General features: G+C 65.8%; 1 protein-coding gene across 5 annotated transcripts in view; it reads right to left on the bottom strand.

Annotated features, from left to right (window-relative positions):
• SPEG (striated muscle enriched protein kinase) overlaps window positions 1–25,386 on the bottom strand; it is a 111,780-nt gene that overhangs the window by 17,064 nt on the left and 69,330 nt on the right. For all 5 annotated transcript variants that reach the window (XM_030579991.1, XM_030579992.1, XM_030579993.1 and 2 more), the window contains exons 13-30: window positions 24,664–24,893; window positions 22,800–22,919; window positions 22,051–22,155; window positions 20,814–21,020; window positions 16,675–16,798; window positions 16,150–16,322; window positions 15,363–15,475; window positions 14,723–14,891; window positions 11,980–12,070; window positions 10,268–10,468; window positions 9,819–9,879; window positions 9,044–9,121; window positions 8,490–8,656; window positions 6,999–7,025; window positions 6,250–6,402; window positions 4,400–4,442; window positions 3,061–3,129; window positions 268–2,437 (exon numbers count right to left, since the gene is read on the bottom strand). In XM_030579991.1, coding sequence (XP_030435851.1) covers window positions 268–2,437; window positions 3,061–3,129; window positions 4,400–4,442; window positions 6,250–6,402; window positions 6,999–7,025; window positions 8,490–8,656; window positions 9,044–9,121; window positions 9,819–9,879; window positions 10,268–10,468; window positions 11,980–12,070; window positions 14,723–14,891; window positions 15,363–15,475; window positions 16,150–16,322; window positions 16,675–16,798; window positions 20,814–21,020; window positions 22,051–22,155; window positions 22,800–22,919; window positions 24,664–24,893 — 4,301 coding nt within the window. The remainder of the gene's footprint in view (window positions 1–267; window positions 2,438–3,060; window positions 3,130–4,399; window positions 4,443–6,249; window positions 6,403–6,998; window positions 7,026–8,489; window positions 8,657–9,043; window positions 9,122–9,818; window positions 9,880–10,267; window positions 10,469–11,979; window positions 12,071–14,722; window positions 14,892–15,362; window positions 15,476–16,149; window positions 16,323–16,674; window positions 16,799–20,813; window positions 21,021–22,050; window positions 22,156–22,799; window positions 22,920–24,663; window positions 24,894–25,386) is intronic.

Genomic DNA, 25,386 nt, shown 5'->3' with positions numbered 1-25,386 from the left:
CAGCTGGCCCAGAGAGGGGCTCTGGCTGCAGGCTGGAGAGTGGGGGGTGCTCACACAGGGACCCCCCAGCTTGCTCCCCGGGTGCTCAGCTCTGCCAGGCAGGGGTGGGCAGGTGTCTGGGCTGGGAGCCACGCAGGGCAGTTTTTGGTTTGCCCCAGGGCCAGCGCAGGCCCCAGCCCTGGCAATGGGGCAGAAATGGCTGCCAGCAGGCACAGACCTAGGGGCCCAGTGGGCTCCGGGCCCCTTCTGCAGCCCGTCCCCACTCACCTCTGGCATCCGCCTCCGAGCGAGTGCTGCTCTCCGACTGGAAGGACTCGGCGGAGGGCGCCAGGGCTGACTGTGCCGCCAGCTGGTTCTGCGGGATCCCCATCTTGCGCAGGTTCTCCCCCTCCGAGTTGGACCTCCGCAGCAGGGCCAGCAGCGGGCTCCGCTTCCCGGGCCCCTCCGCCTCCCCCCTGTCGGCCGAGGGGCTGCGCAGGCGCTGGGAGAGGCGCTCCATGGTGGAGCTGATCTTCCGCCTCATGGCCACGACGGGCGACTCGCCGGGCTCCCTGCTGGGGGGCTCCGACCCGGCCTGGCTCCGGCCTGGCTCCGATTTCAGGCTCGCCGAGTCCCGCTTGTCCTTGGAGCTGCCCAGACCCAGGGTCCAGGAGAGACGGCGGCCCCGGCTCGGGGGCTCGCGGCCCGACTCCTCCTCCTGGGGCTGCTTCCGCTCCATGGGTGGCGTGTGCCAGAGGCGCTGGGACATCCTGCGGATGAAGCTGGCCGCCTCCGGCTCACGCAGGTCCTGCACCGACTGGGTCCTCTGGGCCGGGCCCTTGGCGAGCTCCAGTGGCGCCCCAGCCGGGCCGGGCCGGTACATCCCCTCCTCCCGCGCCAGCGGGCTGGCCAGGCGCCGCTCCTGCGAGTGGGGCCTGCTGAGGAGCTTCAGGCCGCGGCTGAGCGACGACTCCCGGCCCCGCTTAAACTTGGCCTCAAAGACTTCCTCCGAGTCGATGTCCTTGATGGGCAGGGCACTGCTGGAACGCGGCGGTGCCGTCTCCGCCTTGGCAGCGTGGGCTGGGGGGGGCGCGGGGCACGGCTCCGGGCAGGCAGCGGGGGGCTCAGCCCGGGCAGGCTCCCCGGGCGCTGCGGGGAGCTGGATGGACTGTATCACCTGTGCATAGGAGGAGGGTTTGGGGGCCCTGGAGGCCGGGGCAGGGGGCTCTGGCAGGGATGCTCTGGACTTGGGAGCTGCCTGCAGGGGGACCTGGGCAGCTCTGGCAGCTGCAGGCCGTGGCAGAGGCTTTTCTTGAGGCCTCTCGGCTGGAGGCTTCTTGCGCACAGCTGCCAAGCTGGCTCTGGGCCCGGCAGTGTCCCCTGGCACAGGCCTCTGCTCAGGGGAGGCCTCGGGCAGGCCAGGGCCGGGCGGCTTGGAGGAGCTTTCCCGCGGGGTGTGGGGCCGGGACTCCGTCAGGGCGGAGAGCGAGGGGGACTCCTGGAGCCGCTGGCCTTCCAGGTGAGTGCTGGGGATCTCGAGCGGGGCGCCCGAGCGGCGGTGCACCATGACTGGCTCCAGGTCGCCCTGGCTGAAGGAGCTGCTTTTCTGCAGCGGGCGCGGCTCTGGGGGCGGGTGCTGCGGGGCCGCCTCGCTGGAGGCTGCCCGCACCAGCCTGGCCCTTGGGGGCGGCTGCTTTGCAGGCCAGGGGGGCTGCAGCACCTTCTTCTCCAGGGTCTCCAGGAGCGGCCCCCGCAGGCCACTGACCCTAGGCTCCACGGGGCCGTCCCGCAGCAGGCGCTGGTGCACGAGTTCCAGGCGCTGGCCTTGCTCCTCCTCGGCCTGCCTGCGATGCGCACCCCCTGGGCTGGGGCTCCGGCCCGGCAGCTCCATGGACCCCACCTTCTTCAGCGCCTTGGGGGGCTCCTCGCCCGCTGGCCCCACTCTGTCCGCTGCCGGCAGGCCCAGCAGGAGGGCGCTGTCCGCAGAGCTGCCCCGCCGCAGCTTGCCCCTCCGGCCAGGCGGGTGCCCCCACTCCGGGGACTCCAGGCTGGAGCCCTTCTTCAGGGCCTTCCGGGGGCACCCGGGACGCGGTTGGGCCTTGGCGGAGTTCTCATCTGTGGAGCCAGGCCCCTCCGCCACCGCGGGCCCCTTCCCCGGGCCTGCCACCCCTGCCTGCCACTCCATGGGGGCCTCCTCCAGCGCCCCCTCGGCTTGGCCCAGGGCTTCGTCGTCCGTGGGGATCTCGTTGAGGGAGATGTGGGAGCCGGAGAACTCCACCTGGTGGGGCATGGGGAGCGGGGGCAGCTCGTCCAGCTCCTCCGAGTCCGAGGAGGAGGAGAGGGCAGGCGAGTCCTTGAGGTGCCGGGGCAGGGCGATGGAGAGGTGGCTGGACGTGTCCTCCAGCAGCTCCGGGATGGCTCTCAGCACCAGGTTGCCTTTGTAGCTGATCTGAGAGCGCTGCAGGCAGGGGGGCAGATGGGTGAGAAGCTGCACTGGGGCCTGCAGGGCCGGGGGGCGGTTGGGTCGGGGGGAGCCGTGGGGGGAAAGGGGAGAATCGGGCAGGGGGTTGGAGGGAGCCATGAGGGGAAGAGGGGAGCCCCTTGGGGAGAGCCGTGGGAGGGAAGGGAAGAACTGGGCAGGGGGTTGCAGGGAGCTGTGCAGGGGGACCGGAAGCCCCTGAGCTGCCAGAGGGGGTGGCAGGGGCTTTGCCTCAAGCAGCCCCGCCCCACAGTCCCTGGGATGGGAGCACAGGGGGCTTGGCCCCCATGGGGTGGACAGAGGGATGTGTGGGCCAGTGGTTTGGGGTGGGGCTGGCCCGAGGTTCAGTTCCCGGCCCTGCCACAGACTCTGGGGGCCGTGGGAAAGCACCAGGACAAACTGCTCCCCACTGATCTCGCTGGGTCTGGCACGGGAACCCCCCACCCCCTCTCTGCTCCCCACGCAGGGGCCCAACCAGGCTCCATGCACCCCCACAGGAGCACAGGCCTCTGCACTGGGGGCGTCACCCCCACTTGTTCCACCTCCGCCCCATGGCAGCATCTGCTCCCAGCCCTCTCTGGGCCCCGGCTGCCCCCCTTTACCTGCCACTTTCTGCGGCAGATGAAGAGCTTCAGGTGGTCGGTGCTGATCGATTTCCCCTTGGCCAAGGTCTGCGGAGAACAGAGAGGAGCATCTGGGGGCTGCCTGAGGCCCACCCCCCCCAATGGGCCAGCCCTCTCCCTGCCTGCCAACACCCCCTGCCCGTTTGCCTCCCTTCCTGCCCTCCGACCCCCAGCCCACGGGGCTGCTGCCTCCCTGCCTGCCAACGCGCCCCCGATGGGCCTGTCCCGCCACCAACCCCCTGCCAGGCCGTCCCCCTCCCTGCTCACCGATGCCCCGCACTGGTCCACCCCCCTCCCTGCCCACCAACGTGCCCCCCGATGGGCCTGTGTGACGAACTGGGAATGTGCTTAATGTTTCTCTGAATACTGTGTTGGTGCCTCAGTGTCCCCATGGCAATTCTTAAGTATCTGGCAGAGCAAAGGGCCAGTGCACCTAAATGCCTGGCACTCTGTCTCCTAGCAACTGATGGCCTGGGCCCCTCCTCTGCAAAAGTGCCAGCTGAAGGTGTTGGAGACAAAGGGATCAGGTGACCTCCTGGCCCGGGAAAGGGGCTGAGCAGAGAGGAGGGGCTGGGAGGGGTTGTTAGTCTGGAGCTGGCTGAGGGCAGACGTGGGGGTCTGGCTCACTGCCCCCCAGAATGGACCCAGCCGAGGGGTCCGGTTCGCTGTATCTACAAGCTCTGTTTTAGACCCTGTTCCTGTCATCGAATAAACCTCTGTGTTACTGGCTGGCTGAGAGTCACGTCTGACTGCAAAGTGGGGGTGCAGGACCCTGTGGCTTCCCCAGGACCCCGCTGGGGTGGGCTCGCTGTGGGAAGCGCACGGAGGGGCAGAGGATGCTGAATGCTCCAAGGAGAGACCCAGGAGGTGAAGACGTGTGAGCTTCTTGCCCTGAACAAGTCTGCTCCAAGGGAGAGGAGGCTCCACAAAGTCCTGCCTGGCTTGGTGGGGAGCAGTTACAGAGCATCGCCTGGGGACTCGTGATAGCCTGTCCCGCCAACAACCCCCTGCCAGGCCACCCCCCTCCCTGCCCACCAATGCCTCCTCACTGGTCTGCCCCCTTCCCTGCTTGCTGATCTCCCCCCACTGGTCCACCCCCCTCCCTGCCTGCCAATGCCCCCCCACTGGTCTGCCCCGCTCCCTGCCCGCTGATGCCCCCCCACTGATCTGCCTCACTCCCTGCCCACTGATGCCACCCCACTGGTCCGCCCCCCTCCCTGCCCACTGATGCCCCCCCACTGGTCAGCCCCCCTCCCTGCCCGCCACCACCCCCCAGATGCAAGATCCCTGCCTGGGTTGGACCCAGCCAACCACTCACCTTAAACCAGGGGTGCTCCAGCGTCTGCTCTGCGTTGGGTCTCCTGCAAACAGGTCAGGGCCTTGGTCAGACCCGGGGCGAGTCCTCCCCACAGCTCAGCGCTGAGGTGGCTGCCAGGGGGAGCAGGGCCAGGCCTGGCAATGGGGTTGGCATCAGGCCCCTGGCACAATTGGGGGATCTGTCCAGAGCACCGTGGCACTGCCTGGCATGCTGCCTGGCAATGGGGGCCATCTCCCTCTGGCTGAGAGGGCAAGCCTGCGGTGGTTCTGGTCCCTGAGCACCGGGGGACTTGACCTATGGTGCTCCCTGCCCAGCTCTAGCACCGGGCACGTGGGACCCTGGCGTGGGGTGCTCCCTCCCCAGACACGGCGGCCTCCTGGTCCCTGGGCATTCCTTCCAGATGTTCCCCATCCCTTCCAGCCCAGCAGTGGCAGGAGGGAGACCTAAGCAGCCTGGGGGACGGGTGGGACCAGCCCTCGGGGGATGTGGCAGGGCCCAGAGGGAACCCATGGGGCCCCCCACTGGGGCACCAAGGCCTGGGCAGGGACGTGGGCTGAGCCCCAGGCTCTGTCACTGCTCCAAGCCACAGCCCAGGGATCTCAGGCCCCAGCTTCCACGCTGGGCTGGTGTGATGAAGTGGGAATGGTCGTAATGCTTTGTGTGAATGCTGTGTGTGCCTCAGTTTCCCATATGGGATACTCAAATATCTAGGTGGGGCAGGGTGACCAGACAGCCCATTTGGGCCAGGATGGTCCCGTTTCAAGCTCTGTCCTGGCCGTCCCGATGTTTTTGATCAACGTGGGCATCTGTCCCATTTGCCCTTGCCAACGCCGGGAGAAACGCCCCCTTTTGTCAAGCAAGGGGGCACGGGCAGCCCACGCGGGGTGGGGGGCAGGGCTCAGATAAGCAGCTTGGACCAGCCCTATGCGGGGACAGGGAGGATTCGGGCTAGCGCTAGCCTCACACGATGTCTTGTTTTCCCTTGGGGAAATATGGCCATGGGGTGAGCGTGTGATCGTTGCAGGGACCCCCAGAGGGCAGGTGTGATCGCGACTGGCTGCCTGGGCACAGAGAACAGCTGGACACCCTGTATCCCAGCAACTGACCATGAAGGCCCAGGGAGGTGGGGGCCTGCAGCCTGGGGGGGGGAGGGGAATGGCCCAGGGAGGGGGGGCCATGGCCAAGGCAGGGGGGGTGGATGGCCCAGGGAGGGGTGGGGCCATGGCCTAGGTGTGTGTGACGGGACAGCCCAGGGAGGTGGGGGCCTGCAGCCGGGGGGGGGGCAGAATGGCCCAGGAAGGGGGGGCCATGGCCCAGGCGGGGGGGGGGGAATGGCCCAGGGAGGGGGGGCCTGCAGCCTGGGGGGGAGGGAAATGGCCCAGGGAGGGGGGGCCATGGCCCAGGCGGAGGGGAAGGGGATGGCCCAGGGAGGGGTGGGGCCTTGGCCTAGGTGTGTGTGAGGGGACAGCCCAGGGAGGGGGGGGCCCATGGCCCAGGCGGGGGGGGGGTGGATGGCCCAGGGAGGGGGGGGCCATGGCCCAGGCGGGGGGGATGGATGGATGGCCCGGGGGGGGGGCCATGGCCCAGGCGGGGGGGAGTGGATGGCCCAGGGAGGGGTGGGGCCATGGCCTAGGTGTGTGTGAGGGGACAGCCCGGGGGGGGGGCATGGCCCAGGCGGGGGGGGGGTGTGGATGGCCCGGGGGGGGCCATGGCCCAGGTGGGGGGGAGGGGATGGCCCAGGGAGGGGTGGGGCCATGGCCTAGGTGTGTGTGAGGGGACAGCCCGGGGGGGGAACCACAGCCCAGGGCAGGGGGGATGGCTCAGGGAGCCGGGGGGCCCGGGGTACTCACAGCCGGTCGTTCACCAGCACTTTGATGAGAAAGCCCTTGGCCTCCCGCGTCAGCCCGAGGAACATGCTCTCCTCGAAGGCCACGTTGTAGTTGCGGATGTTCAGCAGCGTGGTCTTGTCGTTCTCGCCCACAAACGGGGAGATCCCCGTCAGGCTGCCGGCAAGGAGAGCCAGGGTGACACCAGCCAGCCCGGGGCGCCCCGCGCGGGGGGGGCGGGGGAGGAGTTAGGCCCTGCCCCGCGGGGGGGGGCGGGGAGGGGGAGTCGGGAATCCATGGGGGAGGAGAGGTTGGGCCCCGGGGTGCCCCGCAGGGGGGAAGGGAGGGGAGGGGAAGGGGAGTTGGGCCCCGGGGCACCCTGCGGGGGGGAGGGCAGGCAGTGGCACACACGGGAAGGCAAGACACCACCACGAAGAGGCCGGGCGCCTGCACCAGGCCTGGCTCTTGCCCAGATCCAGCTTGTGCCCAGGGAGGGGCTGGGGGCTGGCTGAGCCCTGGGGAGTGGGAGAGGGGAAGGGAGAGAGGCTGGGGGAAGTGGGACGGGCTGCAAAGGAAGGGAGGGATTAGGGGCTGGATGGGGAATGGGGCCGGCTGACCCTGCAGCAGTTCCCTGCACCACAGGGATAGCTGATATGGGGGGGCCCCCCAGAGACACCTGGCCCAGCCAGGGGCTGCCTCCTTCGCTGTGGCCTGTTTCCATGGGAGCGGCGTGGGGCGATTGGCAGGGACAGCCGGGGGGCAGGGGCCCTTACCATAGGTAGGCAATGACTCCCACGGGCCTGCAGAGAGAAAGCGATGGTTACAGGCCAGTAGGTGCCAGCCCAGGAGCTCGAGGCCCCCAGCCCCCCAGCCCATGGGAGGGGGTGCACCTGGCACAAGTGAAGCTGGGGAGGGTGTAGAACTGATAAATGAAATGGTTTTTAATTGTTCACTTTATTAATGTAACTTCATAAGTAAAGTTTTATGAATGAAAGAACATTCATTCATAAAACCGGTTGCCCCAAGAACTGGCTAATTGACAATGAAGATGCTTATTAAGAGCCAGAGCTGTTCAGCCAGCTGCCTTTGTAAATTTCACTCTCAGTCCAATTCCTGCCTAAATCACCGGGAGCTGCACAGCTTCAGTATTGTAACTTCTGTTCACCATTCACTGCACTTGTCCATATTGTAACTTCTGTTCACCATTCACTGCACTTGTCCATATTGTAACTTCTGTTCACCATTCGCTACACTTGTCCACATTGTAACTTCTGTTCACCATTCACTACACTTGTCCATATTGTAACTTCTGTTCACCATTCACTACACTTGTCCACATTGTAACTTCTGTTCACTGTTTGCCCTGTTGTAATTCAAACCCCATTTTAAAACACTCACTCCATTCTGTAAAAGCTTCCTCCAAGCTTCCTTTTTGCAAACCCGGCTGTAATCTTATTAGTTTAGTTTAGCTGTGTGACTGAGGTGTGTATGGATGATGGAATCGACCTCCAGCCCCAGCCTGTCCTGATGAGATAAAGTTCAACCCCACCCGGCTGAAGATGCAGACAAGAGCCCTAACAAAGTAAGCAGAGTCCACCCTAAACAGAACAGGTACAACAGAAGGAAGATCAAAGCCAGGTCCCAGGCTGACAGTCAGGCCTGCAATTGACAGGCGATCAGTCACCAAACCCAGAGGCAGCCTGACATAGCAAGACCTATAGACTCTGGATTCAGACTAAAGCCTACAGAAAGGATGGGTGAGATGGGAGACTTTGGAGGGTAACATTCTGCTGTGAACATGGAAGGGCATCGGTGCAGGCCCAGTAGAGACCCAGCTGGTCCCTGTGCCCAGCTTTCCTGGCCAGTTACCGCCACAAGCTACGAACCCAAGCCGCAAAATCAAGCCATGAACTTAAGCTATTTCAGGACTGGTAACTATGCAGCAGCTGCAGAACATGTGATGTGGCATCTTTGTCTTGCCCCCTGAAAAGATCCTGTGTAGTTTTGTCTGTATAACAAGGGGTTCTGGACTCACTCCAGGGCCTGCCCCCCACCATGCCCCAGCCCCCCAGAGTTCCCGAAGAGAAGCTCCTCTGTGTTTCCTGGGGGTGTGGGGGCACCAACCTCACTCCAGCCCCTCCTGTGGGCATCCTGCACCCACCCACCTCCCAAGCAGGGTTCCATCAGGCCAGCCAGAGTCCCTGGGCGGGCGTGGGAGGGGTGTCAGCCTCTGCCCCAAGAGGCTGCTGGCCGGAGGCCATTACCAGACGTCGGTGACGATGGATACGGGGCTCTGGCTGACGATCTCTGGGCCCACGAACTCAGGGGTGCCGTACTTGCAGTACTGGGCCCCCTCCGGCGCCAGCCGCTGCGCGTTGCCGAAGTCGCAGAGCCGCACCTGGTCGCTGCCGGCCATCAGCAGGTTCTCCGGCTGCGGGAGAGCGTAGGGGACAAGGGTCAGAGGGAAACAGCCCGGGCGAGGGCCCAGCCAATACCAGGGAGCACAGGGCAGGGCAAGGGCCCAGCTGATACTGGGGGGCACAGGGCAGTGCAAGGGCCCAGCTGGGGGTGGTACCATGGGGGGCACGGGGTCCTGGGATTCCATGGCAGCAAAGCCATGACATGCAAGAACTGGGTGGGGGCAGAGGATGGAGCCCCCAGTCCAGGTGCCGTGGGGGAGCCCAAGCAAAGAGAAGTACTGGCCGAGCACGGCACTGAGCAGGTAGCCTGGAGCCAGCCCCACTTGGGCACCGCGCACACTGGGAGGGGGGAAGCTCTGCACCGCGCTTGGGGGGGCGGAGCTCTGTCCCGCACTCACCTTCACGTCCAGGTGCAGGATGCTGCAGCGATGCAGGTAGCTAAGCCCCTCAAGCAGCTGCCGCATGTAGGAGCGAACCTGCAAGAGAGAAGGCCGGTGCGCAGCACCGCCGAGGGGGAGCAGTGTCCAGGCAGGCCCCATGAGCAGCCCCCCACGGGCAGAGGATGGGACCCAGGTCATTGCCCCGGTGTGACGCAGCAGGGAGCGGGGTGGATTGACCTGGGAATGTCTCTAGCTTTACTGGGGCTGTCTGCATGGGGGAGGGGAGAGCAGAGCAGGGGGTGACTTTAGGGGAGGGACGGGACCTGAGCCTGTAACCTGAGCCAGGAGGGGGTGGGGCCAGGTGACACCTTGACCTGGACAAAGGGAGAGGAGGAGGGGGGAGTAGAGTGAGTCAGCTGAGCAGGGGGTTCAGTTCTGGCCTGGCTGGGAAGAGGCAGGAACCCCAAGTCTGGGGTCTAAGCTCCTTGCCCCCCCCCCCCCCCCCCCAGGAACCTGGCTGAGAGGTCCTGGTTGTACCTAGGAGCCCTGCTTGGGACTGTGCTCCTGTCGGCTAATGAACCTTCTGTGTCACTGCCTGGCTGAGAGTCCCGGGGAATCGCTGGAAGTGGGGGTGCGGGGCCCTGACTCCCCCACACGCTATGACACCCGGGCTCGAGCCTGGGCCCCAGGGGTCGGTCCGAGGCCCCCACCCCTGCAGTTCCCGAGGTGACCAGCAGGTGGAACCAGGCGGAGGGTGAGGGGTTCTGCAGACAGCTCCCGGCCCGGCACTCACCTCCCACTCGCACACCGAGGGCTTCCTCGCCATCCTGTCCAGCAGCTCGTCCTCTGTGCAGCTGGGCCCGTCAAGGAGAACGTCCACAGCCGCCCGGCCGCACCCTGCCAGGACCTGACACCACGCACTCCCCCCCCACGGCTGTGCCCTGCCAGGACCCAGCACCGCGAGCCCTATCCCCCCAGCACTGCGAGCTCCCCCCGCCCCCACCCCCACCCAGCTGCATCCTGCCTGAACTCCAGTGCCGCAAGCCCCCCATGGCTGCTCCCTGCTGGGACCCTGGGGCTGTGATCTCCCTGCCCCCACACGGCTGCACCCCGTCACTGCCATCTCAGACTGCACCACGTGGGTCTGCAGTGCTGTGAGCTTCCATTGAGCAGTGCCCTGCAGGTGCCGGCAGGGACCCAGGCAGGCCATGGGGCTGTTCCCATCCCACACCCGGCGGATACAGCTCCATGACGATGATCACGGCATTCTTCTTCTCGAAGGAGTCGTGGAAGTAGACGAGGCGCTCGTGGTCCAGCTGGGACAGGATCTGCAGCTCCCTGCACGCCGACTGCTTGGCCTTGGCCCGGCAGGGGATGAACTTGGCTGCATAGTCCAGCCCGCTGCTCTTCTCCGTCACCCTCCGCACGTAAGAAAAGGCCCCCCTGCAATACACAGGGAGCTGCAGGAGGTGGGCCAGCCTCGGTGGGGGGCTGGCAGGAGCCTAGGACATGGTGTGGGCACCAATGGAGGGGCTGGCAGGAGGCTGGGACACCCTGAGGAACCTGTCTAGGGAGGGACTGGGGGGAATCTAGGGGCAGCACGTGGCGGGGGCTGAGCACTGGCAGGGGGCTCAGGTCTCCGCTCTCAGCAGTGGGTAAAGAAGCTAAGAACGGGTACCCTGGGTCAGCTCAACGGTCTGTCCGGCCCAGCACCCTGCCTCTGACAGTGGCTGGCCCGGGGCAGGGGGGAAGGCACAGAACAGGGTGACTGTTGTGTGATCCAGCCTGTTGCCCGTTCCTGGGTCCTGGCACCGGGAGCTTTAGGGACTCAGAGCCTGGGGCTGTACCCCGAACGTCCTGCCTAAAAGCCATTGCTGGACCCAACCTTCGTGAACTTAGCAAAGACTTTTACAGTCTGGCCCTCACAACGTCCTGTGGCGAGCAGTTCCCCAGGCTGCCTGGGCGCTGTGTGAAGAAACACATCCCGATTCACTCTCCCACCCGCCATGAATATACAGCCCTGTCGTATCCCCCTCGCTGGCTCCTTTCCAGGCTGAATAGGCCCAGGCCATTTCATCTCTCCTCCCATGGGAGCTGGCCAGACTCGGAACCATCTCTGCACCGATTCCAGCTCTACTGCCTCTCGTAGAGCCGGGTTGACCAGCTCTGCCTGCAGTATTTGGGGGCGGGCGGACTGTGGATTTAATAGCAGCATTATGGTATTTTCTGTCTTCTCCCTCCCTTCCCTAACGAGCTGTTTGCTTTGCTGGCTGCTGTAGTTCTCAAGAACGCGAAATCTCTGATGGCACCGGCGAGCCCAGCCCCTGGCTCTGACTGGCTGGCTCGCACCACGCTTCCCGTGTCTTACCCTGCACTGTCGACGCTCCGTGGGTCACCAGGCACCCAGGGCTGCGGGGGGGGGGGAGCTCCCCAGCTGCAGGGACACCCCCATCCCCTGCCCAGTCCACGCTCGGGGCCGGCTCCAAACTCCCACGCCAGCCTGGGAGGTGCTGAGACAGGCAGCCTCTGACACCTCCCTCCCCCAAAATGGGGCCTGATTCCCCGTGATGCAGGGAGGGGAGCCCCACCCCTGCTCAATCTGCCCCACCCGCTGTGGGTGGGACGAGCTGCTGACCCCCCCGGGCTTTCCAAGGGCCATCCCTTTAGGGGCTGTTTGGGCCCCCCAACCCCGGCACCGAGCACTGCCAGGCTCAGGACAGAAGCTGGTGCCAGGCCATGGACATGGAGCTGCCCTGCCTGGGCTGGCCCTGCTCTGGGGGCTGAGACACCCTGGCCCTGCCCCATCCTGTCCCGGTGGGAGACCCAGCCCTAGCTTCTGGGAGCAGAGACTCAGGGCCGAGCCCGGGGAACCAGGCCAACACAGGCAGGGCCCTGCTGTGGAACCGCCTGGGGACAGCCCCTTGCCAGAGGCCCCCACCTCCCTCCCGCCTCACCTCCCGATCTCCTCGTGCACCTCGTAGTCGTCCGTCAGCCGCCGGGCCGCGTGCCTCTCCTCCGCCACTGCGGCCACTGCCTCCGGCTGGGCTGGAAGGCAAGGAGAGCTACGGCACGAGGGCTCAGCCAACACAGGGCGAGGGCCCAGCCGATACCGGGGGCACAACACGGGGCGAGGGCCCAGCCGATACCGGGGGCACAACACAGGGCGAGGGCCCAGCCGGTACCGGGGGGCACAACACGGGGCGAGGGCCCAGCCGGTACCGGGGGGCACAGCACGGGGCGAGGGCCCAGCCGGTACCGGGGGCACAACACATGGCGAGGGCCCAGCCGGTACCAGGGGGCACAACACGGGGCGAGGGCCCAGCCGGTACCGGGGGGCACAACACAGGGCGAGGGCCCAGCCGGTACCGGGGGGCACAACACAGGGCGAGGGCCCAGCCGGTACCGGGGGGCACAACACAGGGCGAGGGCCCAGCCGGTACCGGGGGGCACAACACAGGGCGAGGGCCCAGCCGGTACCGGGGGGCACAACACAGGGCGAGGGCCCAGCCGGTACCGGGGGCACAACACAGGGCGAGGGCCCAGCCGATACCGGGGGGCACAACACAGGGCGAGGGCCCAGCCGGTACCAGGGGGCACAACACAGGGCGAGGGCCCAGCCGGTACCGGGGGCACAACACAGGGCGAGGGCCCAGCCGATACCGGGGGGCACAACACAGGGCGAGGGCCCAGCCGGTACCAGGGGGCACAACACAGGGCGAGGGCCCAGCCGGTACCAGGGGGCACAACACAGGGCGAGGGCCCAGCCGATACCGGGGGCACAACACAGGGCGAGGGCCCAGCCGGTACCGGGGGGCACAACACAGGGCGAGGGCCCAGCCGATATTGGGGGGCACAGCACAAGGCGAGGGCCCAGCTGATACCGGGGGACACAACACGGGGAGGGCCCAGCTGATACTGGGGGGCACAACACAGGGCAAGGGCCCAGCTGATACCGGGGGGCACAACACAGGGGGAGGGCCTAGCCCACACCGGGGGGCACAGCACAAGGCGAGGGCCCAGCCGATACTGGGGGGCACAGCACAGGGCAAGGTAGCAGGGCACCACTGGGAGCCCAGGGCAGCTCCATGTCCATGTCCATGGCACCAAGGGATGGGAGGCTGTCAGTGGGGGTGGGAACGGCCATGGCACCGAAGGGTGGGGCGGGGTGCCAGTCAGGGTGACAAAGCAGGGGTGTTTCTGTGTTTTCCAGGGTTGCATGCAGGGGGGTGGGACTCAGTGTCCCCGGGTGTGACTGGTTTAACGAGGGGAGGGGAGAGGGAGTCTGTTGGGACACAGGACCGGAGAGGGACTCGGGACCCCGGCCGATGGCCTGGAGGATGGAGACCCCAGCGACTGGTGACCTGGGGACCCGGAGACCCAGCACAGGAGTCACAGCTGGGTCTGGCCAGTGGGGCAATGGGCTGTGGGGAGAGGACCCCAGTGCCCTGACCAGCTGGTTCCAGCCAGAGGGGGGTGAGAGGAGAGGAGACCCAGGCCCCCCGTTTACGACCCTGTTTCCCTGGAGACAAGACAATGGGCAGAGGGGGCTTGGGGCCGGGGGTATCGGAGGCCCAGCTGGGAAGCAGGGGGGCTTGGGGCTGGAGAGGGGGAGCAGGCAGAGCCCCCCTGGCTGCAGGGGGACTGGGATGTGCTGGGCTGAGGGAGGCCAGGCCTGAGGCCAGAGAGTTTCCTGTGCTGAGTTCAACGCTCAATAAACCCTCCTGTGTTACGCTGGCTGAGAGTCGCTCCGGGCTGGAGAACAGGGTGTGAATGGGGGGGTGTCACGTAGTGTGGGGGAGTCCTGCCCTGCACCCTCTTCCTGGGACCCACAGTGACTCTCAGCCAGCCAGTAAAACAGAAGGTTTATTGGACAACAGGATTGCAGGTTACAGCAGAGCCTGGAGGCCCAACCAGGACCCCTCAATCGAGTCCTTCTCGGGGTTCAGGGTGCTTGGATCCATCATAGGCTTCCCTGAATTCCCCCACCCAGCCCCAAACCGAAACTGAACTGCCCCTCCTCCAGCCGGCCGATTCCTTTGTCCAGCTTCCCGGGCCAAGGTGCTAACCCCCTTCCCCTACCTGGCCCAGGTTACAGGCTTAAAGATCCTGTCCCTCCCCTAAAGACATCCCCGGCTCTCCCATCCCCCATGCAGATAGCCCCTACTCTATCATGGGGGGGCATTATTCCCTACGGGTAAGAAGCCCCCGGGGCCCAGAGCGAGGGGACTCCCTGAGGGGCCCACGGCACAGACAGACGTGCTGAGGCTCAGAGAGGTGCAGCTACAGGAGGTGGAGGGGCCGGACCCCAGGAGGGAGTGGACCCCGAGAAGGGCTGTCGCACTGCAGGGGGCTCCCCCCAGGGATCGTACATCGCTGAGAAAGGGCACAAGTCCTGTGAGTCTGTGACTGTGGGAACAGCCACGGCATGGGGGCGGTGGGTGCCGGAGGAGAAGAGGACGGGGGGGTGGGGAGAGGAACGGCCACGGCAAAGCCCTCGTTGCTCCCCTCCCCCCCACTGGAGACAACCAAATGTTCCACAGTGGCACCTAGATGCCAAGGTGATGGGCATCTGGACGGAGGGATGCAGCCCCCGGCTCAGGCTAGCTGGCATTGCAATGAGCGCGTCCCCAAGGCCTCTCCCCAGGCCTGGCCCCGGGCCCCAAGGCTTGAGGGGCTGGGGGCCTGGCAGGGCCCTACCTGCGCGCACCACCAGCTCGGCCTTGCAGGACACCTCCCCGGCCAGGTTGCGGGCGGTGCAGGTGTAGACGCCGCTGTCATGGGCCGTGGCGCCCAGCAGTACCAGGGAGCACTCGCTGTCGTCGTAGACAAAGGTCAGGCGGCTGCTCTCGGCCAGCAGCGCCTCGTCCTGGGGGGAGTGTGGGCGTCAGGCACCCCCTAGCTCAGCCACCCACTCCTGGGGCCCGAATAACCATTGGCCCAATGCCAGGGACACAATCACCCAGCGTGGCAGCCAGGGGTCCTGGCACCCTCCCAGAGCACCCAGAACCCACCTTCCTCCTGGAGAGCCCTAGGTGACCAGGATCCCTGTTCCCTTGGGGGGCCAAGGCTGGCACAGCAAGGGACTGCGGGTCGGGAGTGAGGGGCGCCAGCAGAGCTGGGGTGGGGCCGGGGTAGCAGGGGGCTGCGGGTCGGGAGTGAGGGGCAGCAGCGGAGCTGGGGAGCTCAGGGCTGGGAGAGCAGGGGCTGTGGTTTGGGAGCAGGGGCAGGAGCAGAGCAGGGGGGCAGGGCTGGACTGGCAGGGGGCTGCAGGTTGGGAGCAGGGGCACTGGTAGGTCCCATCCATTGACTGGCATCCCTGGCTCCCCTTGGGGCTCACCTTGTACCACATGATGTCGGGCAGCGGCTTGCCCTCCACCACCACGGCAAAGCGTGGTGTCTCGCCCTCCCCGACCTCCAGGTCCTCCATGATGGACTCGAAGTGCGGCGCCTCTGGGGACCGAGAGACGTTCCACTCCTCAGTGCAGGAAGGAGCAGGTGGCTGCCTCTGCGCCCTGGCCTGCAGGTGCCCAGGCTCCGCCCCCAGGCAGGGAGGGGCATGGCCACAGGTGCCCAGGCTCCACCCCCAGGCAGGGAGGGCGTGGCCTGCAGGTGCCCAGGATCTGCCCCCAGGCAGGGAGGGGCGTGGCCACAGGTGCCCAGGCTCCACCCCCAGGCAGGGAGGGGCGTGGCCTGCAGGTGCCCAGGCTCCGCCCCAGGCAGGGAGGGGCGTGGCCTGCAGGTGCCCAGGCTCCACCCCCCAGGCAGGGAGGGGCATGGCCTGCAGGTGCCCAGGCTCCGCCCCTCAGCTGCTGTGTGTGACTGGCTTGGCCCAGGCTCCGCCCCAGGCAGGGAGGGGCATGGCCTGCAGGTGCCCAGGCAGGGAGGGGCATGGCCTGCAGGTGCCCAGGCTCCGCCCCCCAGGCAAAGAGGGGCGTGGCCTGCAGGTGCCCAGGCTCCGCCCCCAGGCAGGGAGGGGCGTGGCCTGAAGGTGCCCAGGCTCCGCCCCAGGCAGGGAGGGGCATGGCCTGCAGGTGCCCAGGCTCCGCCCCTCAGCTGCTGTGTGTGACTGGCTTGGCCCAGGCTTTGCCCCCGGCTGGGACGCAGGATAAGGACCCCTCACGTACCTGCCAGCTGCAGGCTGATGGAGCAGCTGTCCGCGCCGTGCCTGTTGCTCACCTCGCAGGTGAGCTGCCCAGCGTCCCCGCGGTGCACCTGGCAGAGCCGCAGGCAGTGCTGCTCGTCGTCAGCCATGCTCAGCTCACACTCGCCAGCCCGCTCCTCCAGCACCAACCCGCCCCTGCCGGGGGAAGGACACCCCGTCACCGGGAGTGCCGCATGGCCACCCCCCACCCCCACAGTGCCCCCTGCTGGGAGACCAAGCTGGAGTCACCAGGAGCCCCCCTCAGCCAGAGCCCCCGCCACCCCCCCAGAGAGAGACCGAGCTGGAGTTGCTGGGAGCCCCCCCACAGCTGCATATACAATTCAGCAATTGTTCGGGGGGGCAGGGGGAATTAGAGATGCTCCCCCCCGAGGGCAGGGCCACAGGGAGCCCCCAGGAAGCCCCCTCCGGGTGCTGGCTGACAGACGTCCCAGTCATGCCATGGCTGTCCAGGCGCACGAGCCCTGGGGCTAGCGAAGCTGCATCCCACCTTTTCCAGGTGACCGCGGCCTCCACGTGGTTCAGGGTCACAGTGACAGAGGCTGGCTGGTCCTCCACTGCGTACACCACGTCTGGCTTGTCCAGGATGACAGGAGCCTCCTCCAGGTATGGACCTGCCAACACAGCCCCTTGTCACTACGGCAACTGCAGCCCGGCCCGGGGGGCCTGGCCTGAGCCCCCTTCCCTGCCCCTCTGCCAAGGGACAAGGCCCAGAAAGAAAACGACCCAGCAGGACCCACTCCCCACCACACCCCTAGCTATGGGGGTTCCTCACCACTGGGGACGTGTCCCCCCACCTGGTTCCCCGGCAGCCCTGCCCGCTGGAGAAGGGACCAGCCATTGGGCCATGGGCCCCCTGTACCTCAAAGCAGCACCCAGAACCGTCATTCCCCACTGTCGTGTAATGGTGATCGGTTTTACACGGCTGGCCAGGTAAGGTATCATAGGAAAGGTCAGGAGCTCCTGCAACCCACGGTTCTCTCCGAATACACACGCCTGGGGCGGCCAACTTTCTATCTGCAGAAAACCCAATGCCCTTGTCCTGTCCCTTTTCCGAGGCCACCCCCCTACTCCATCCCCCGCCCTATCCCCCCCCAGGCTCTCCCCCACCCTGACTCACTCGCTCGTTTTCACCAGGCTGGGCCAGGGCATTCGGGTCCAGGGGGCGGTGAGGGCTCCGGCTGCAGGTATGAGCTCTGGGGTGGGGCCAGAAATGAGGGATTTGGGGTGCAGGAGAGGGCTCCAGGATGGGGCAGGGGGTTGAGGTGTGGGAGTGGGTACAAGCTCTGGGCTGAGGGTGGGGCCAGAAAGGAGGGGTTCAGGGGGCAGGAGGGGGATCCGGGATGGGGCAGGGCGTTGGAGGGTGGGCTTGTGAGGTCTCTGGCTACAGGCTTTGGGGAGAGGCCACAGATTAGAGGTTTGGGGTGCAGGAGAGGGCTTCGGCCTGAGGCAGGGGATTGGGAAGGAGGTAAGGACTTTGGCTGTGGGCTCTGTGATGGGGCCAAGGTTTGGGGCGCAGGATGGGGCTCCAGGCTGAGGCAGGGGATTGGCAATGGGGTGAGGACTCTGGCTGTGGGTGTGGGCTCTGTGATGGGGCCAGGGTTTGGGGCGCAGGCTGGGGCTCCAGGCTGGGGCAGAAGAGGGTGAAGACTGACAGGAGAGGGCTTCGGGCTCAGGCAAAGGTTGGGGCATCGGAGGGGGTACAGACTCTGGGGGTAGGGTGGTGAGGGCTCTGGCTGCAGGCTTTGGGGTGGGGCTGGAGACGAGAGGTTTGGGGTGCAGGATGCGGCTCCGGGCTGGGGCACGGCATTGGGAGGGGGTTCGGGGTGGCTCTCTGTGCTGCCTGCAGCTGCAGGCACTACCCCCTCAGCTCCCACTGGCTGCGGTTCCTGGCCAATGGGAGCAGCTGAGCTGGTGCTGGCGTTGGGGGCAGCGCACACAGCCCCAGTAGCCATCCCTCCGCCTCAGAGCCAGAGGGAGATGCTGGCAGTTTCCTGGGAGTGGCATGGAGCCAGGTTGGGAGTCTGCCTGCGCCACCAGTTGGGCTTTTCACAGCCCAGTCAGCACTGCTGACCGGAGCTGCCAGGACCAGGCGTTCCGGTCGAAAACGGGACACCTGGATCCCCTGTGTCTAGCGTTCGGGGGTAGGAAGTTCTGGGATTTTGCTGGATGGTTGTCACTGAAATATGTGATCAGTTTGAGAGTCTCAGCAGGGGAGCTGGAATCAGGGATATACGATTCAATGACAACTGCACAAGCACCACACTGGGGTTCTGCTCAACTCTGCGCCTCAGCAAAGCCCCTCAGGACATGTCTGGGCTCCCGGCACCGAGGGTATAAAATAAGGGACAGTGGCAATCCAGGAAGTTTTTGGAGCATGTTGGGGACAACTTCCTGGTGCAAGTGCTGGAGGAACCAACTAGGGGCCGTGCTCCTCTTGAGCTGCTGCTCACAAACAGAGAAGAGTTAGTAGGGGAAGCAGAAGTGGATGGGAACCTGGGAGGCAGTGACCATGAGATGGTTGAGTTCAGGATCCTGACACAAGGAAGAAAGGAGAGCAGCAGACTACGGACCCTGGACTTCAGAAAAGCAGATTTTGACTCTCTCAGGGAATGGATGGGCAGGATCCCCTGGGAGGCTAATCTGAGGGGGAAAGGAGTCCAGGAGAGCTGGCTGTATTTTAAAGAATCCTTATGGAGGTTGCTGGAACAAACCATCCCAATGTGCAGAAAGACTAGCAAATATGGCAGGTGACCAGCTTGGCTTAACAGAGAAATCTTCGCTGAGCTTAAACTCAAAAAGGAAGCTTACAAGAACTGGAAACTTGGCCAGATGACTAGGGAGGAGTATAAAGACATTGCTCGGCATGCAGGGGTGTCATCAGGAAGGCCAAGGCACACTTGGAGTGGCAGCTAACAAGGGATGTGAAGGGTAACAGGAAGGGTTTCTTCAGGTATGTTAGCAACAAGAAGGTGGTCCGGGAAAGTGTGGGCCCCTCACTGAATGGGGGAAGCAACCTAGTGACAGAGGACGTGGAGAAAGCTGAAGTACTCAGGGATTTTTTTGCCGTGGTCTTCACAGACAAGGTCAGCTCCAGACTGCTGCACTGGGCAGCACAGTGTGGGGAGGAGGTGAGCAGCCCTCTGTGGTGAAAGAACAGGTTAAGGACTATTTAGAAAAGCTGGACGAGCACAAGTCCATGGGGCTGGATCTAATGCATCCAAGGGTGCTAAAGGAGTTGGCGGATATGACTGCCTGGCTAAGCAGCAGTTCTGCAGAAAAGGACCTGGGGGTTACAGTGGACGAGAAGCTGGATATGAGTCAGCAGTGTGACCTTGTTGCCAAGAAGGCTAGCGGCATTTTGGGCTGTATGAGTAGGAGCATTGCCAGCAGATCGAGGGACATGATCATTCCCCTCTAGTTGGCATTGGTGAGGCCTCATCTGGAGTGTTGTGTCCAGTTTTGGGCACCACATTACAAGAAAGATGTGGAAAAATTGGAAAGAGTCCAGCGGAGGGCAACAAAAATGATTAGGGGGCTGGAGCACATGACTTAGAGGAGAGGCTGAGGGAACTGGGATTGCTTAGTCTGCAGAAGAGAAGAATGAGGGGGGATTTGATAGCTGCTTTCAACTACCTGAAAGGGGGTTCCAAAGAGGATGGAGCTCGGCTGTTCTCAGTGGTGGCAGATGACAGAACAAGGAGTAATGGTCTCAAGTTGCAGTGGGGGAGCTTTAGGTTGGATATTAGGAAAATCTTTTTCACTAGGAGGGTAGTGAAGCACTGGAATGGGTTCCCTAGGGAGGTGGTGGAATCTCCTTCCTTAGAGATGTTTAAGGTCAGGCTTGACAAAGCCCTGGCTGGGATGATTTAGTTGGGGATTGGTCCTGCTTTGAGCAGGGGGTTGGACTAGACTCCTCCTGAGGTCCTTTCCAACCCTGAGATTCTGTGATTTTGCCTTTCTCCTCCCCCACCTATGCTAAAAGCCACAAGAACATGGAGGAGACGGAGACTTCAGCTGAGGAGACTGGCCCCAGGCTGGAGAGAGAAGCCAGCGTATGAAGACCTGTAACATCCACTGGGGTGAGAAAACTGCTTGATCGAAAGGCTGCCTAGTGTAATACGGCTTAAGATTTAGACTGGGTGCTTGAATTTTATTTTCTTTGGTAACTAGCACGGACTTTTTATGCCTCCCACAGCTAAACACTTACAATCGACCTTCCTGTAGTTAATAAACCTAGTTTATACTTCACCTAAACCAGTGCTTGGGAAATCTCAGCTCAGGTTACCAAGGCTGGTGCGTGTCCTCTGCACAGGGAGGGAGAGGCAACTGGCTAATGAACTTACACTGGCCAGGCGTCTGCCCGGGGCAGGACAGTGCAGCTCTGGGGTGCAAGGCTGGGGAGCTGGGGGGATGGGCGGGTGCCTTTCCCTATGTGACCGACTCTGGGAGCATTCACGCAATCTAGCTGGGTGTGGAGCTCCACATGCGGCTGTGCTGAGTGATAACAGCACCTGGAGGGGTATGCTGCTGTCACTAGCAAGGCCTTGTGGGAGACAGCCCAGGCTGGCGCGTTAAGGGGGCCCAGCAGCTCCCAGGTGGTGGCCTGGAGTCCCCCACCCCTCTTACCCCGATCCAGGAGCTGCACTGGCTCGCTGGGAGGCGAGGGCTTGCTGCTGCTCCTGGGGGTGACTGTGAGCACTCGGAAGAGGTGTCGTGGCCCCTTGGCCAGGCTGTGCAATGTGCAGCGCGTGTCTCGCAGGCCGGTGGCCACAATGGTCCATTGGCTGGTGCCCAGCACCTGCTGCTGGATGGTGTAGGTCACCGAGGCGGGGTCTGCGCAGAGGAGAGGCCACAACCATGCTATGTTCTCAGGGCTCCCACCCGGCACCATCTCCACCCCGCCCCACAGCTATGGGCCCCAGCCCAGCCAGGCCACCACGCCTGGGGGGCTTCCCATGCAGCTCAGCTCTAAGCTCCACTTGGCCACTGGTCCTCCCAGGCACTGAGGGGCAGCCCTCCCCAGGCTGGCCCAGCCCTTCTCCCCCTCCCAGTGCCCCCCATCCCCTACCACTGCCCCCCTTCCCAGTGCCCCACAGCCTTGCCTAGCCCTTCTCCCTCTCCCACTGCCTTGGCCCAGCCCCGCCACTGCCCCCTTGCCGGTGCCCCATAGTCCTGTCCAGCCCTTCTCCCCCTCCCACTCCACCCCCGGCCGGGCCTAGTCCCCCTCTCCCTACCCACCGCAGCCCTGGCCCTGCCCCACCTTCCTCCATCTCTTCCAGATCAACCCCCCCGACCCTGCCCAGCCTGCCCCCAGCTCTGCTGCCCCCTACAGCCTCAGCCTGGCCCGGCTGCCCGCCCCCACGGCCCGGACTCTGCAGCTGTTCCCCCCCAGCCCCTGGAGATAATCACCTCCCGCAGGCTGGGCTGGGGGGAACTTCCGGTGGCCAGGAAGAGTCGCTGCCAGGGCTCGGCTCAACCTGTGACAGCTGCAGGGACTCACCGTGGCTGGAGCATGTTGGCAGGGGCTGCCCAGGGGCCACTGGCGTTAATGACTCTCAGCCACTGCGTCTTTGGGGCGCTGGGAGTCCGCCCTGCCGGCGCCTTGACCCCACAGGGAGCCCCAGAAACCCTGGGGGAGTCACTGCAGCTGCTGCAGCCTGGTGGCTGCCAGGCAGAGCAGCCTCTCAGCAGGCAGTGCCCCCATCACCCCCACCCGGACACCCCAGCTCCCTTCCCCTCACAGTGCCCCCCCGCCGTGCACCAAGCCCAATGAGACGTGCTGGTGGGAGCCAGGGCTGTCGTGGGGTCTCGGTGCCAGCAGCGGGGGTCTCCCGCCTGTTCACCATCCCCCAGCCCAGCTCACCTATGGCTGAGTCGAGCCACTTGGGTTTGTTCCAGGTCAGCGTGACGGCTCTGCCGGTCACGGCCAGCACAATGGGCGGCCCGTCGGGGGGAGTCGGCACCACGTCTGAAAGAAACAGGCAGGCATGGCACTGGGGGGCTCAGCAGGCCCCACAACCTCTAGGCAGGCAGGTCCTGGACCCACACGCATGGCGGGCATGTGTGGGGAGCAGCTGAGAGACGGGGCCGCATGCCATGTGCGGAGACATACAGGACGGGACAGCCACCCCTCCCCACTCACTCGCAGTGCTCTGCTCCCCACGCCTGTCCTGCCCGTGGAGAGGCTGCTCTGCCTGGCAGCCACCGGCCACAGCAGCTCCAGTGACTCCCCCAGGGCTTCGGGGGCTCCGTGTAGGGGCAAGCGCCTGGCAGTGCCCCGGAGACACAGACCCGGCTTCCTCCAGTGCAGTCACCCATAAACCACGGACACGGCACGCGCCAGCCAGAGGAGCATGGGGGCGTGCGACGACGGGACAGAGCCCCGTGGCCAGGCAGTCAGTCAGGACTGTGGCTGTGCAGCAACCTCCTGGGGACAGCCGGCCTTCGGCACGGCACTCCGCAGCCAGACGAGCGCTGCCACCCGCACCCCGGGGCGGGCCCAGCGCTGTGCGGCCGAGCTCCCACCTTCTCCCCTAGGCCCCGGCGGGGAGGCCCCGTGAGCCCAGCCTGGGGCGTGGGGCGGCTCCCCACAGGCCGGCGCGGGGCCCTCACCTGTCACGTAGAGGTGAGCGTAGCACGTGGCCTTCCCCACGCGGTTGGCAATGACGCTTTTATAGACGCCGGCGTGGGCGTGGCTGACGGCCGGGAACAGCAGGCGGTGGGTGTCCTTGTCTGCGGGGAGACGGGGCGGGGGCGTGAAAACCACAGCAGGACAGATGATGCTGACGTGCTACGCTCCCGAGCAGCCAATCAGAGCAGAGCACCAGCGGGGCATGCTGGGAACCAGGGCACCGTGCGCAGGAGCTGATGGGAGCACAGGGGTCGCTGGGTGTGGGGGAGCTCCCGGCTACGCTACTCCCAGCAGGGGGCGCTGTGGAGAGCGGGGCAGAAACACTGGCTGGGGGGAGCTCCCGCTGACTCCAGCCCGGCCTCTCCCAGCAGGGGGCGCTGTGGAGAGCGGGGCGGAAACACTGGCTGGGGGGAGCTCCCGCTGACTCCAGCCCGGCCTCTCCCAGCAGGGGGCGCTGTGGAGAGCGGGGCGGAAACACTGGCTGGGGGGAGCTCCCACTGACTCCAGCCTGGCCTCTCCCAGCAGGGGGCGCTGTGGGGAGCGGGGCGGAGTCACTGGCTGGGGGGAGCTCCCGCTGACTCCAGCCCGGCCTCTCCCAGCAGGGGGCGCTGTGGAGAGCGGGGCGGAAACACTGGCTGGGGGGAGCTCCCACTGACTCCAGCCTGGCCTCTCCCAGCAGGGGGCGCTGTGGGGAGCGGGGCGGAGTCACTGGCTGGGGGGAGCTCCCACTGACTCCAGCCCGGCCTCTCCCAGCAGGGGGCGCTGTGGAGAGCGGGGCGGAAACACTGGCTGGGGGGAGCTCCCGCTGACTCCAGCCCGGCCTCTCGCAGCAGGGGGCGCTGTGGGGAGCGGGGCGGAAGCACTGGCTGGGGGGAGCTCCCGCTGACTCCAGCCCGGCCTCTCGCAGCAGGGGGCGCTGTGGGGAGCGGGGCAGAAGCACTGGCTGAGGGGAGCTCCCAGTGACTCCAGCCTGGCCTCTCCCAGCAGGGGGCGCTGTGGGGAGCGGGGCGGAGTCACTGGCTGGGGGGAGCTCCCGCTGACTCCAGCCCGGCCTCTCCCAGCAGGGGGCGCTGTGGAGAGCGGGGCGGAAACACTGGCTGGGGGGAGCTCCCACTGACTCCAGCCTGGCCTCTCCCAGCAGGGGGCGCTGTGGGGAGCGGGGCGGAGTCACTGGCTGGGGGGAGCTCCCACTGACTCCAGCCCGGCCTCTCCCAGCAGGGGGCGCTGTGGAGAGCGGGGCGGAAACACTGGCTGGGGGGAGCTCCCGCTGACTCCAGCCCGGCCTCTCGCAGCAGGGGGCGCTGTGGGGAGCGGGGCGGAAGCACTGGCTGGGGGGAGCTCCCGCTGACTCCAGCCCGGCCTCTCGCAGCAGGGGGCGCTGTGGGGAGCGGGGCAGAAGCACTGGCTGAGGGGAGCTCCCAGTGACTCCAGCCTGGCCTCTCCCAGCAGGGGGCGCTGTGGGGAGCGGGGCGGAGTCACTGGCTGGGGGGAGCTCCCACTGACTCCAGCCTGGCCTCTCCCAGCAGGGGGCGCTGTGGGGAGCGGGGCGGAAGCACTGGCTGGGGGGAGCTCCCAGTGACTCCGGCCCGGCCTCTCCCAGCAGGGGGCGCTGTGATTCCATTTACTTTGACCCCAGTTCTGCTGGCGGGGCCCCTTGGAGCAGCTGGCCGAGGGGGACCCTGAGGGGCAGGCTGAGGCAGCAGCGAGGGCTATGACTGGAGAAGCGGTTGCTGCGGGTTAGGGGGGCCGGGCCTCGGCCGTGGCTCAGGCCAGGCACGGTGTGACGCCCCCCCCCCCCCCGGTTCCCCCCAGGGTAGAGCAGGCCCGGCCCGGCCAGAGCCCTACACTGGGTCATCTTGCGGTCCTCAGAGCTGCGGATCTTGGTGCCGTTGTGGAACCAGGTGATGGTGGGGTAGGGCAGGCCGGCCACCTGGCACTCCAGCACTGCCTCCTTGGACTCCACCACGTCCAGGTCGTGCAGCGGGTGGAGGAAGTCGGGCATGGTGAAGCGCTCCACCTCATTCTCCGGCAGCTCCGGCTCCTCCGGGATGGACGGCATCTTCTCCAGCTTGGAGCTGCAACAGCCAAGACACGCCCACTGCACCAGCTGGCCCAGGCCCCGCAGGGGCACCTGGGAGCAAGTGGGGCAAGTACAGCCCCGCCCCCTCTGCTGGGCTCACCTTCCCCCCCCCCCCGAGCTGGCCTGTGCCCCACCCCCACCTCACCAGAGCTGCCTTCAGAGCTTGGGGGCAGCGTGGCTAGCTCTACGGGGACCAGTGTGGGGGCTGACACCCACACGCCAACAGAAACCCACAGATCTTCCCATGGAGCAGGGCTCAGAGCACCCTGCCCAGGAGGGCCCCCAGGGTCGCTGAGCTGGGAGCTGCTGGGACATGGTGGCTGTTCCCAGGAGGGCTGTGCACAGACTCCCCCGGGTCGTGATGGGGGCAGCTCCGCTCCGTCCCCAAGGGTCACCCGCTGGAAGGGACCAGGGCAGCTGCATGAGGCCTGGTTTCTCACGCTGCCCTGCCGGGACAGGCCTGGAGAAGGGAGTAAAAGCAGCAAAGA

This window comes from Gopherus evgoodei, chromosome 11, assembly GCF_007399415.2.
Source record: "Gopherus evgoodei ecotype Sinaloan lineage chromosome 11, rGopEvg1_v1.p, whole genome shotgun sequence".
Lineage (NCBI taxonomy): Eukaryota > Metazoa > Chordata > Testudines > Testudinidae > Gopherus > Gopherus evgoodei.
This window is presented reverse-complemented; position numbering and strand designations above follow the sequence as displayed.